At 41.8% G+C, this 13,702-nt stretch overlaps 1 protein-coding gene across 1 annotated transcript in view; it reads right to left on the bottom strand.

Annotated features, from left to right (window-relative positions):
- Nucleotides 1–6,511: 6,511 nt before the first annotated feature.
- The window catches only part of LOC112068140 (protein stum homolog), a 46,460-nt gene continuing 39,269 nt past the window's right edge, over nt 6,512–13,702 (bottom strand). The window contains exon 3 of the mRNA XM_024135191.2: nt 6,512–7,700. Coding sequence (XP_023990959.1) covers nt 7,666–7,700 — 35 coding nt within the window. The 3' untranslated portion in view covers nt 6,512–7,665. The remainder of the gene's footprint in view (nt 7,701–13,702) is intronic.

Consider the following 13,702-nt stretch of genomic DNA (forward strand, 5'->3'; position numbering starts at 1 on the left):
CCACGTGTTTGTGCCTTTTATTTCAATGTACAACATGCTCTCTGTCACGGTTACGACACATGTAAATTTAGGTATTCCACATCGACTTCTTGTCAAGCACTTTTCACACAACCGGTTCTTAATGAATCTTTACACCATGTCATGTGTGGGACAAATCTCCCTAGCCCCGTTTATACCTGATTCTAACTTGAGACCTTTGTCTGGATCTTGTCCACATTCTGATTGTGCRCACATTTTTAGACAGGTGTGGACAATCAAAAATCACATTGTGATCTGATTATGATCAGATCATCCTGCCCGCCTTCGGAGCTAGTCAGACATGCATTGTGTCTGGATATCTTACAAGTGTAGACAGATCTGGACAGAAAAAACATTTAAATCATTTTGACAGGTGGCACCATTGAATGATTACATCAATATGTGTCTTACATTAAATAAATAATATTTTGAAAGAATAGCTGTGAAATAATTTGCTTAAAGGAAGGGACCAGGAAATCTAGTCACAATGCAAACACAGTGGATGGATAACAGGTGCATTTTTAACCATATGTAGACACATTTCTGGAAATATGGGCACAATCAGAATGTAGAAAAGATCAGGACAAAGGACCTATGTTAGCATCAGGTATAAACGGGGCTCCTGTCTCTTCATCTCCCTGTTCTGCCTGACCAATTTTCATCTCATAAGAGCCTGTTCAGACATTAGGCCACAAGCACAGGAAGATGTAGCCTAGATAAGGTACATGTAAGGATGTACATGGCAGCATGCTTTCAGATCCCCCTCAGAAAGGAGAAGTGCATAATCCCACCCCTAGGCTCTTAACTGCATGGTGTTTTTTCTAAGAATATATATTTTCTATGGCGTGTTAAATACGCAAACAAGATTATGCTCACAATATAAACATGACGACTGACAGGCACAGAGTCACCAGCACCCCAGCAACAGTACATTTTTTWAAAGTAACATTTATTTAACTAGGCAAGTCAGTTAAGAACAAATTCTTATTTACAATGACAGCTTATCGGGGAACAGTGGGTTAACTTGTTCAGGGGCAGAACAACAGATTTTGACCTTGTCAGCTCAGGGATTCAGTCCAGCAACCTTTCAGTTACTGGCCCAACACTCTAACCACTAAGCTACCTATTAAGCATAAAATAACTTAGAAGAACCACAACCCTAGATGAGGCAGTCATTTCCAACATGGCATTGTAGCAGATGGAGTGTTGTTAGTATGTACTTCTATAGCTACAGTTTGGCCACCAGCGTAGATCGTATAATGTCAACACTCCCAAGCACTGGGAGTATAAATAGAGATGATTCTAATGCTATGATATACAACACATTCATTTTTTGAATTTTACTAGGCAAGTCAGTTAAGAACAAATTCTTATTTACAATGACATCCTACCCCAGCCAAACCCTAATACCACTGGGCCAATTGAGTGCTGCCCTATGGGAATCCCAATCACAGCCAGTTGTGATTGGGATTCCCAGTGCCCCCAGCACTGAGATGTAGTGCCTTAGACCGCTGCGCCACTCAGGAGCCCATTATTCTGAAGAACATCTCCAACACATTCAACCCAAAGTAGCTTACACCACAAAATACACCATTGATCAATTACTGTATAACAAACTGTTGATTTCCTCTGAAATAGTTACATCACCGAAATAGCACCAGATAGATCAAAATCATGATTTGCTCATGATTGTAGATCAGGCTCTTTTGTTTTTTAGATGCACCTGTTGCCACCTTGTGGCCAAACTACACATTAACAAGCAGATGTTACAGGTAGATGGAAGGCCAGGGGGCATGAGAAACATTACATTTCCACAAACACAACTCTGAGAGTGCGTCAGAGTTACAGGTCAATACAAGCACTATATATATATATATATATATAGAAAATAGTACAAATAAAGAAAAACCATGGAATGAGTAGGTGTGTCCAAACCATTCCATGGTTTTTCTTTCTTTGTACTTTTTTCTACATTGTAGAATAATAGTGAAGACATCAAAACTATGAAATAACACATACGGAATCATGTAGTAACCAAAAAAGTGTTAAACAAATCTAAATGATTTTTATATTTGAGATTCTTCAAAGTAGCCACCCTTTCTTTGCCTTGATGACATGATGCCAGATGTGTTATTTCATAATTTTGATGTCCACTATTATTCTACAATGTAGAAAATAGTAAAAATAAAGAAAAACCCTTAAATGAGTAGGTGTGTCCAAATTTTTGACTGGTACCGTATATATGTGTTTGTGTGTGTATAACAACAGAGCTAAAACATAAAAACTAGAAAATAAGTGAGTGTGAGAGGAGGTGGTGTGGCTGTGTGAGAATGATGATGATCTTATTGAGTTACTTGAGTATTTATTCCCCAAAGCAGGAGGAGAGGACTTCCTTATTTAGTAACGCTTGGCCTGAGTCAGGCTGCTGGCAGGGAGCCTAAGAAATGTTGCTGGTCTGGAGACAGGGAGGCTTGGAGAGGGGCCATGCATAAAACCCACCCACACATGTTTACATACTATTTGTATATCTACAGCTGTACAACATTTTGGATACTTTTTTACATTTTGGATTATTGTGTGCTTGTTGACATTTAAAGCATTGATTGAAAGGAACTAGTAACATAAGCATTTCGCTGCACTCGCCATAACACCTGCTAAACTGTGTAGGCAACCAATACAATTTAATTTGACACCCTCCTCTTCTTTCTCCTCTCTTCTCTCCTCCGTTTCTTCCCCTTCCCATATTCCCACCTGCACTAGGCGCAACATACTGTAGCCAATGGCTGACGTGTGTAACAGGGTAACCCTTTCTGCCTGTCATCTTGTGAAGTGTCGCTATAACATGGCACAGGGCTCATCGTCAGCGACGACAACAGATGACAGACAGTGACAAGGCAAACCTCAGTCATGGGGCAGGATGGCATGTCAGCTGTCATCAACTGAACTGGGTGTAATATGTTTAGAACATTTAAAAACTGTACTTTCTATGAATGTTACAAAACTACGAGTAAAGAAAAGGCAATCTTTGAAGTTAGTTTGCTCATACATTTTGCTGGGAAGTACAGTTCTGTGAATACACACATCATTCAACAGAAGTTGGTCATGAATGAACACAATCTGTCTAGAGAAATGGCAAGGCTATGTTGTGACGTGTTGTAATGGCTCTCTCCCAGACCTGTGTTTTATTACTGTGGTTTTATAACAGCTCCGGTTGTGGAGGAAGAGATATGACCCCCTCAGATTGACTGATGACAGGCTTTATGTGGCCCTGGTGATACATGTTTCACTGGGCTGCCTACAGGAATCAGAAGATGTTACTGTAAGAGCTCGTGTGTGTGCGTGTGTGCGTGCGTGTGTGTGTGTGGGGGGGGTGGGGGGGGCTTGTATTACTATCCTTGTGGGTACCGGAAATCCCCAAAAGTCCCCACAAGGATAGTAAAACAAGGAAAATCCTCCCCCGTGGGGACGTTTCCCCATGGGGACAAAGGCTATTTTAGGCTTATGGGTTAGGGTGTGTGTGCATGTGTGTGTATGTGGGTGTGTGTGAGGCAGGGGGTGAGGCAGGCAGGGGACATGAGCGAGAGCAGAGATCAGGTTATGGGAATTTCCCTAGATGGTTATGAATCACTGTGATATGCCCAATTTCCTCCTGGGATAGGACTATCACTTGTCTGTATGAATCACCCGTCCCCTACTGTAAACGACAGTAAAATCAATCAATCTCCTGATCAATCAAACAGAGAAATCGATGAGGTCAATTTGGAGAGGTTTGGGTTGCATTTTAACGAAATCCATTAATGCCATTCAATGGTCCTAGCTGACTGCATTAGTGTGAGGGACATCACGTCTATGGTAGAAATCACCCAAGATGCATGCTGCTGTCAGAACATATTGGGTTCCCGGCTTCCGACAGTAGGCCAAACAATGATGTACAACATACAGGTAAGTGACAAAATAAAGGAAACACTTGAGTAAATGAGGGTTCTGGCGGGTCTGTTATGGTGTGGGGTGCTTTTTCTTGACATGGTTTAGGTCCACTCAACCACTTAGAGGGCAAGGTAAACACCAATCAATACACAAACATTCTGAGTGATCACCTTCAACCTAGGGTTGGGAGTGTTTTCTTCCAGGATGACATTGCCCCCATCCACAGGGCGAGAGTGGTCACTAAATGGTTTGATGAGCATGAAAATGATGTAAACCATGTGCCATGGCCGTCTCAGTCACCAGATCTTAACCCAATTGAACACTTATGGGAGTTTCTGAAGTGACGCCTGAGCAGCCAGGTCACCTGTGATACGAGTCAGTAGTCTACATCCATCCATGACTGAGGACATTGAAAGATGACATGGAAACCAGCCATTAGGGGCAACAGTGAGTGTTGTTACCTTCAAGTAGGTTTTGGTTTTGCTTAAGTGTTGTGGATGGGGATGGTGGATATGTGTAAGTATTTGCCTCTGGTGCCAAAAGGTTGGATGTTCAAATCCAGCAATAGTAAGTTGTTTTTGAGATTTTGGTTTTAAACCTTAACCCTTACCTTAACCATTCGGAGTTAATGCCTAACCTTAACTCTAACCTTAAAAATGCAGAGTTAATGCCTAAACTTAACCTTAAACACTTAGAAATGTGATGTTTGAGAAACATGGATGAACGTCTAATTCTAACGTGAGACTGTGAAAGCTAGTTGGCCTGAGACAGCTTTTTCCACCACTATCAACAAAACACCAAATGATGACATTTCCCATAGAAGAAAGGTGTCGCACTCTCAAATAGACTTCCAGACACATAGAATATATGCCAAGGCTCAGTGTAGCCCTTCTGGCTCGTGGTGGCCAAATGGCGCTATTAAGACACAATGTTGTTTCATTTATTTTGGCAGTGGCCTGCACATCACCAAGTATTACCTTTACTTTACATTTGTACACTCCATACAGATTCTGGGCCAGCTGTACGCATGTGTTGTTTACTCAGTGATACCACTGAGAAACAGAGCAGCTGCTGGTAGAGAATACGTCTTGCACATTCCCAGAGCCAACAGCATCGTGGGAAACAGAGAGTGGAATGCTGGAGACCCACTTGACAGAAACACAGAGGAATGAGGAAATGTACGTCACACCTGGAAGAAGCCTCAGACTGAGAAGCAGAGCTGTGTCCTCACCATATCCGTAGTGTTGAAGAAGCATTGTTTCCCATTACATCACATTCTCTGATGCAGAAAATGAACATAAGATAGGTGCTGTGAAAAGGAATGATATTAGACATCTATGTCAACCAGTGATGTTGAACAAAACTCCTTTGCTATTAGTGGTATTGTAAATACAAATGAGTCTCTCCAGGCCAAGGTCCCATGTTACTGTAGGTGCACACTACAAGTATGAGATGGTGAAGATGCATGAACCGAGAAATGACTACCGAGACCTTGCATAGTTAGGGTATCAGTGACACCATTGTTGATGTGAGCAGTCTCCTATKGTCTTTTAATGAAGTTTAGAGCGCTCCCTACTGGCCTGTAATGTCATGGTTGAAACAATAACCCAATGCTTTTCTCGCACCGAGGCTTTGGGATCAAATCCCGACTGTCTCTGTGTATCACCGTATTGAAAAACCAAAGACAGAGAATTTGAGTATGTTTATATTTGTTGGTATCTCCAGCACTGTTATAAAATGATTTAATATCCACTACCCTAACCTCAGATAGCTTAAAAATGCAGAATAGCACTTTACTGTCTCCCAATCAGCAATGGAATGCTGTGTATTGTCTGTTGCTGCCTGAAAAGATCTAGCATGAAAGCCCGTTCTACCAGGAGAGAATTACTTATTTGGAGAAAAGCGATCCATTAGCCTGCCATCAGAGGGAGGGAATTCTACCAAGACACATTTAAAGGACAACTACTGTAACAATAGCCTTTTTACTGTTGACTCAAAAGAGATGATGTCTGTCTGCTGCTATGGAACAGAGATAGAGAGGACATCCAAGGACAACCATTATCCTGCATGCTTCATCCATATCATACTGAAATGTGTTTTACAGTCTGGTTGCATGTTGAATAATAACATCCGAGACACAAAATACATTTTTCTTTATGTAAGTTCCTTATTATACCTTAGACAATAGATCTTAGGACAACTGTGAGGCAACGTCTGCCCACCCATGACAAGTCATACGGTTTCCTAATACCTTTGAGCCCTGTCCTGACGACTAGAGCACACAGTCAGCTTTGTCTCTCTATCATCTCTCACGCTCAGCACAATCGCTGACCCCTCCCTGGCCATCGCTATCCTCCCCTCTCTCAAAGCCTCTGTGTCCCTCAATGGCACCTTTTGTTCAAGTGATGTTGCCATTGCAAGTGGAGAAGTACCAGAAACATCTCAACAATAGATCTGCATATGAGGAAAAAATTGCCGGTTCAATGGGAATGGCCTAGCAACAGCTGACCGATCAGGACAAGAGAGAGCCTTTTAAACCTTGAACACATTCAGTACAAACACAGAGTTGTTCATTACATACTTTGTTTATTGAGGGTGACACTTATTTTTGCTGTTCTGTACACCAACGTGATTTTACAGCTTTTTGGGGCAAATTGGATAACAGTTAAGTGGTCTTTACATTTCACAAATGCATTGAATATCTCTCTTTGTGAAAGTAATGGCAGTCTCCAATGAGGATGTCATGCTCTTCACAATCCAATCTTTAAACACAATCAAAGTTTATGCTATAATCTACGGTATATGTCTATTTTTCTATTATTTCTAGCTTTAAAATACCACTATTTAAATGGTTCATACAGCACCACTGGTCACTGTAGTCGTGTCTCCTCCTGCTATAACTTGTACCAATTACATTCACTTCAGCTCCACGTGCACACAAAGACACTTGCTTAAAATGGACAGTATCTATGGCAACTGGCCCAGAATGATTTACTGAACAAAACATTGATGTTTCACAAAAACAACAACCAATAAATAGTAATACAAAGTCACAAAAGGCTATTAATGTCTGTGTGTGATGTGAGTAGTTTAAATATGATAGACATATCTGAAGAATGATACACAAGGTATCCATGCAGAATATTACTGTATATAAAACAAGATAATCTCCACTTGCCATAAGTCTTAATAACATCACACACTATACAATCCTGGAGGGCTTAACAGACACTGATACCATCTTCAGACTATTGAAGTCTACTAATCAAGTGAGTGGTTAAACAGCTGATAATATACACAAAAGGAATAAACTGCACATTTAACTTTTTGATAAAAGCCACTGAACTGAATCTTGCCCCAGACAGGATAGATAGTCCTTAGCACACCGTACAGTACTGTACATACAGTTGGCACATATTTATATTCTATTGTGTTATATTCTTCTCTATTTTCACAGGACGCTTCGAGGTGTGTAGAAAACGTCTCTCCATCGATATTGACGTGCTCCTCATTCTACCAATGAGCTGTGAAGTGGAGCAGCAGCAGTTGGAGCAGTAGGCGATACGGTACAGTAGGTAGAGTAGAGTTAAGCCTGTGAATATCATCCTGCCTTGGCTCCCCGCCCAGCGGTGAGGCCTCCTCGCAGCTCTTTCTCTGCCCCAGTTGGCCGGAGGGATGCTAGGAGACAACCATACATCCAGGCTTAACGTTGAGCTGGGCTCAAACCTGCTGGGGAACCCCCTGATCCCTATAGCCTGGAGGACAGACAGGACACAGTGAGGTTACAGGTCGTTAAGTAGACTGGTGAACACACCACCTGAACGCATTGAGTGCAACGGTGCAGGTGAGCCCTGAATAGCCTCAGCAAACTGAGTAAAGCCATGCAGCAAGCTGGAAAATGCTTAATAGTGAAACCTTAATATATAAGAGAACGAAATTTGAATCTATACTGAAAAATCTTCTCGAAAAATCTTCCCAGACATGCTGCTGAGAGTATAGCGTCCTCTCTGATCTGTGATGCTGCTAGTTGCAAAGCATGCTGTGACGGAGTCAGGGACAGTGCTGAGGACATTCAGGGCACTCCCAGCTATTTCTCCATTCCGGCCCTGTCAATGACGCCCGTTATAACAAGCATGATGGAGGACAACAAAGCCGAACAGTGTGAGAGACAGCCGGAAGGGAGGTGGTGGGAGGAACAGGAACATTGGCAGAGATGGAGTAGATGGAACAGGGAAAAAGCAATGGTGGCAGTGAGTGAGAGGAGGCAGCAACATGTTGGTGGAAACACAAAGACTGTGTAGTACGACACATACAGTACGTACCATCAGAAACTTTCATCCGTTTAGGAGGACAAGCAAAGAAAAAAAACAGAGAAATTAGTATTGAAAGTATGACAAGCTACAGGTGTACTGCACAGTGGCACTTCATGTTCTAGGAAATGTTCTGATAAAGACTATTATAGTAAGAAACACTGTTGAAAACAACCCTCTTTGATATGGAAAGAAGACGAGACAGAAGATAGGACCCAGAGCTCAGTGGTTAGATTCAATAACAGGCTTGATAATAACAGCATGAAAATGCTCAACAGTGTTCTGGGAGCAGCCTTTTCCTCCCACACACAGAGCAATTAATACCACACTGTTATCTTGACAAAGACCTCTTCTCTAGGCAAACAATAGTAATTGTCATGATTCCAATGAATCCATCCCCTTATGTGGCTTGGAGGGCGAGAACTATAATAATGTAATCCAAGCGTATCTAAGAAATATCAGTGGGATGCATGGGGAGAACTATGTAGCTAATGTAGCTTCATTTTAATAAAATTCTGCCTCAAGTGATAACATAAAGCAGACACAAGAGAGCACAAGGGGAAGAACGGGGTTTATTTGTTTATTTGGATCCCCACTAGCTTTGCAGAGGCAGAAGCTATTATTCCTGGGGTCCACAAAAAACACAGAGCATGACAAGTAACAAAACACTGATACACTGATAGACAAGGACAGTCACACAAATGTAAAATACACAACTGATCTTGACAAACCATTTCTGTATGGACCTCGCTTTGTGCACGGGGGCATTGTCATGCTGAAACAGGAAAGGGCCTTCCCCAATGTCAAAAGTCTAAATGATGTGGGTAAGGCGGAGTCAGGCACAGGACACAGAGATGAGTAATAAATATCCAGAGCACATAAACGAGACAACTTGACAACAACAATCACGCACAAAACCAAAGGGGAAACCAGAGGGTTAAATAAGGAACAATGATCATGGAATGGAAACCAGGTGTGTACAATGAAGACAAAACAAATCAAAAAATGAAACATGGATCGGTGGTGACTAGAAAGCCGGTGATGTCGACCGCCCAAACGCCGCCCGAACAAGGAGAGGGACCAACTTCGGCGGAAGTCGTGACACCCAAACTGTTGCCACAATGTTGGCAGCACAGAATTATTTTTTATTTTTTACCTTTATTTAACTAGGCAAGTCAGTTAAGAACAAATTCTTATTTTCAATGACGGCCTACCAGGGAACAGTGGCTTAACTGCCTTGTTAAGGGGCAGAACGACAGATTTTTACCTTGTTAGCTCGGGGATTCGACCTTGCAATTGCAATTGTCTAGAATGTCATTGTATACTGTAGTGTTAAGATTTCCCTTCACTTGAACTAAGGGGCCTAGCCCGAACCATGAAAAACAGCCCCAGACCATTATTCCTCCTCCACCAAACTTTACAGCTGCCACTATACATTTGGGCAGGTAGCATTCTCCTGGTATCCGCCAAACCCAGATTCGTCCGTCGTACTGCCAGATGGTGAAGCGTGATTCATCACTCCAGAAAACGGGTTTCCACTGCTCCAGAGTCCAATGGCAGTGAGCTTTACACCACTCCAGCCAACGCTTGGCATTGCACATGGGGATCTTAGGCTTGTGTGCGGCTGCTCGGTCATGGAAACCCATTTCATGAAGCTCCCAATGAACAGTTCTTGTGCTGACGTTGCTTCCAGAGGCAGTTTGGAACTCGGTAGTGACTGTTGCAACCAAGGAGAGACAATTTTTACGCGCTTCAGCACTTGGCGGTCCGGTTCTGTGAGTTTATGTGGCCTACCACTTCGCGGCTGAGCCGTTGTTGCTCTTAGACGTTTCCACTTCACAACAACAGCACTTAAAGTTGTCCAGGGCATCTCTAGCAGGGCATAAATTTGACGAACTGACTTGTTGGAAAGGTGGCATCCTATGACGGTGCCACATTGAAAGTCACTGAGGTCTTCAGTAAGGCCATTCTACTGCCGATGTTTGTCTATGGCGATTGCATGGCTGTGTGCTCGAATTTATACACCTGTCAGCAACAGGTTCGGCTGAAATAGCTACATTTATTCATTTGAAGGGGTGTCCATATACATTTTGGCCATGTAGTGTACAACAATATAAAAACAATACATGTACAACAACAAAAATGTATAAATAATAATACAAATACAACAACAAAAAATGATGTTTGTGTTTGTGTGTCCCCTCAAAGTCCCCGCTGTTCTATGAGATGTTGCTTAATATTTTTTTAAAGGTCATTTTGCTAGTTGCTTGAGTAATTGGACATGAAAGGAATTCCATGCGATCATTGTTCTGTATAATACTGTGTGTTGCCGTGAATTCATTTTGGACTTGGGGACTGTGAAGAGACACCTGGTAGCAGGTCTTGTGGGGTATGGGTGAATGTTATTTGATTATGCAGACAATCTGGAATGTCATAACATTAATACTTATCATAAAAACTAGATGAGAAGCAGTTCATCGCACGTCAACTCTCAACCAGGAAAGACTGGCATGCATGTTGTTGATGTTAGTTCTGTATGTGCAGTTAAGGGCAAGGCGTGCTGCTCTGTTTTGAGCCAGCTGCAGCCTTGCTAGGTCTTCCTTTGCTGCTCTTGACCATATAATAGGACAGTAATCAAGATGGGTGCAGACCAGAGCCTGAACAACTCGTACAGCTGACTTTTGTGTCAAAAACACAGGACATATTTGTATAACAGACATACCCATCCACATCTTCACAACAACTTTGTCAAAATGAATTGACCATGATAATTGACATCCAATGTTATACCTCAGAGTTTTGCTTCCTCAATGGTCACACCCTTTACACACAACTCCAGTTGAGGTTTAGGTCTTAGAGCATGTTTTGAACCAWATACAATGTGTTTAGTTTTAGATGTATTTAAGACCAGCTTATATTAATCACCCATTTTGATACTGACTGTAACTCCTTGTTTAAAATTTCAGTGAGCTCACTGGCTTTGGGTGCTGACATGCAGAGAGTGGAATAATCCACATACATAGTCATTTTAGCTTTGTGTGTCACGACTTCCGCCGAAGTCGGTTCCTCTCCTTGTTCGGGCGGYGTTCGGCGTCACCGGTCTTCTAGCCATCGCCAATCCACCTTTCATTTTCCATTTGTTTTGTCTTGTTTTCCCACACACCTGGTTTACATTTCCCTCATTACTTGTCATGTATTTAACCCTCTGTTCCCCCCATGTCCCATGTCTGTGTGTGGAATTGTTTATTGTTTCGTGTATGCACACGTTAGACTGGTTGCGCTGGGTTATGTTGCCCGTATTGTGTTTAGTGTTCTTTGTGCCGTGTGTTTTGTTCGCATAAATAAAAGGCTCCGTTTGCTACCCAAATTCTGCTCTCCTGCGCCTGACTCCCTTACAGCCAGTTACGCATACCTAACATTGTGTAAGACCAGTGGCAACTCATTTGTAAAAATAGAGAAGAGTAACGGCCCAAGGCAACTGCCATGAGGTACATCGCACTGTACATATCTGATGTAAGAGAAGCTTCCAATGAAGAACACTCTCTGGGTTCTATTGGATAAATAACTCTCCAACCATGTGATGGCAGGTGATGTAAAGCTATAGCATGCACGTTTTTTCAATAACAACTTATGATCAATAACATCAAAGGCTGTACTGAAATCTAATAATACAACTCCAATTATCCTCTTATTATCCATTTATTGTAACCAATCATCAGTCATCTGAGTCAGTGCAGTACAAGTGGAGTGCCCTTCTCTATAAGCATGCTGAAAGTCAGTAGTTAACTTCTTCTCTGAAAAATAGCATTGTATTTGGTCAAACACATTTCTCTCCATCAACTTACTAAGAGCAGGCAGCAAACTGATTGGGCAGCTGTTAGAGCCAGCAAAGGGGGCTTTACTATTTTTAGGTAGTGGAATTACTTTAGCTTCCTTCCAAACCTGTGGATATACGCACTCCTTTAGGCTTTGGTTAAAGATATAGCAAATAGAGGTGGCAATACAGTCTGCTACAGTTCCATTCTCAATATTTTCCCATCAAAGTCGTCTATACCTTGTGGCTTATCATTATTGATGGATAACAATAGTTTTTCCACTTCTCCCACACTAACTTGTCCAAATTCAAAACAGCAATCCCTTTCTTTCATTATTATAACTTTTTGGCTCTCGAGTGGCGCAGCGGTCTAAGGCACTGCATCTCAATGCTAGAGGCATCACTACAGACCCTGGCCGTGATTGGGAGTCCCATAGGGTGCCGTACAATTGGCACAGCGTCGTCCGGGTTAGGTTTTGGCCAGGGTAGGCCGTCATTGTAAATAATCATTTATTCTTAACTGGCTTGCCGAGTTAAATAACAAAACATTTACAAAAATATGTTGGTTCACTGTTCAATGTTGTAATTTCACTTCTGTTCAATTCATCATCAATCCAGAGGGCTCTTCTTTTGTATCATTTCTCTGAACCATACAATTGTTCAATACATCATCAATCCAGAGGGCTCTTCTTTTGTATCATTTCTCTGAACAATACAATTGTTCAATACATCATCAATCCAGAGGGCTCTAACAGTTCTCACAGTTCATTTCTTAACAGGTTGATGCTTGTCAACAATTGAAATGAATAATTTTACAAATACCTCCAGTGCTGCATCTGGATTCACTTCCTCACACACAGACCAACATACATTTTTTACATTTTCAACAAAAGAGTCCTGAGAAAACATGTTGTATGATCTCTTATAAATTACTTTAGGCCCAACCTTTGGCACTTTGGCTTTCCTTGTTATTGCCTCAATGTTATGGTCACTACAGCCAATGGGAACTAATATTGCTCTATAGCAAAGTTCTGCAGCAATAGTGAAGAGTTGTATTTGTATTTATTATGGATCACCATTAGCAGCTACTCTTCCTGGGGTCCAGCAAAATTAAGACAGTTTATACAATTTTAAAAACATGACATAACATTCACAACACACTATCCATGTGTATGTGTGTGTATAGTGCGTATGTTGTTGTGTGTGTATGCATGTGTCTGTGCCTATGTTTGTGTTGCTTCATAGTCCCCTCTGTTCCATAAGGTGTTTTTTTATCAGTTTTTTAAATCTAATTTTACTGCAAGCATTAGTTACTTGATGTGTGATAGAGTTCCATGTAGTCATGGGTCTATGTAGTACTGTGCACCTCCCATAGTCTGTTCTGGACTTGGGGACTGTGAAGAGACCTGTTGTGGCATGTCATGTGGGGTATGTATGGGTGTCCAAGCTGTGTGCCAGTAGTTTAGATAGACAGTTTGGTGCATACAACATGTCAATACCTCTTATAAATACAAGTAGTGATGAAGTCAATCTCTCCTTCACTTTTAGCCAGGAGAGATTGACATGCATATTATTGTTAGCTCTCTGTGTACATGTGTACATCCAAGGGCCAGCCGTGTTGCCCTGTTCTGAG

The sequence above is a fragment of the Salvelinus sp. IW2-2015 genome, unplaced genomic scaffold (assembly GCF_002910315.2).
Source record: "Salvelinus sp. IW2-2015 unplaced genomic scaffold, ASM291031v2 Un_scaffold86, whole genome shotgun sequence".
NCBI lineage: Eukaryota > Metazoa > Chordata > Actinopteri > Salmoniformes > Salmonidae > Salvelinus > Salvelinus sp. IW2-2015.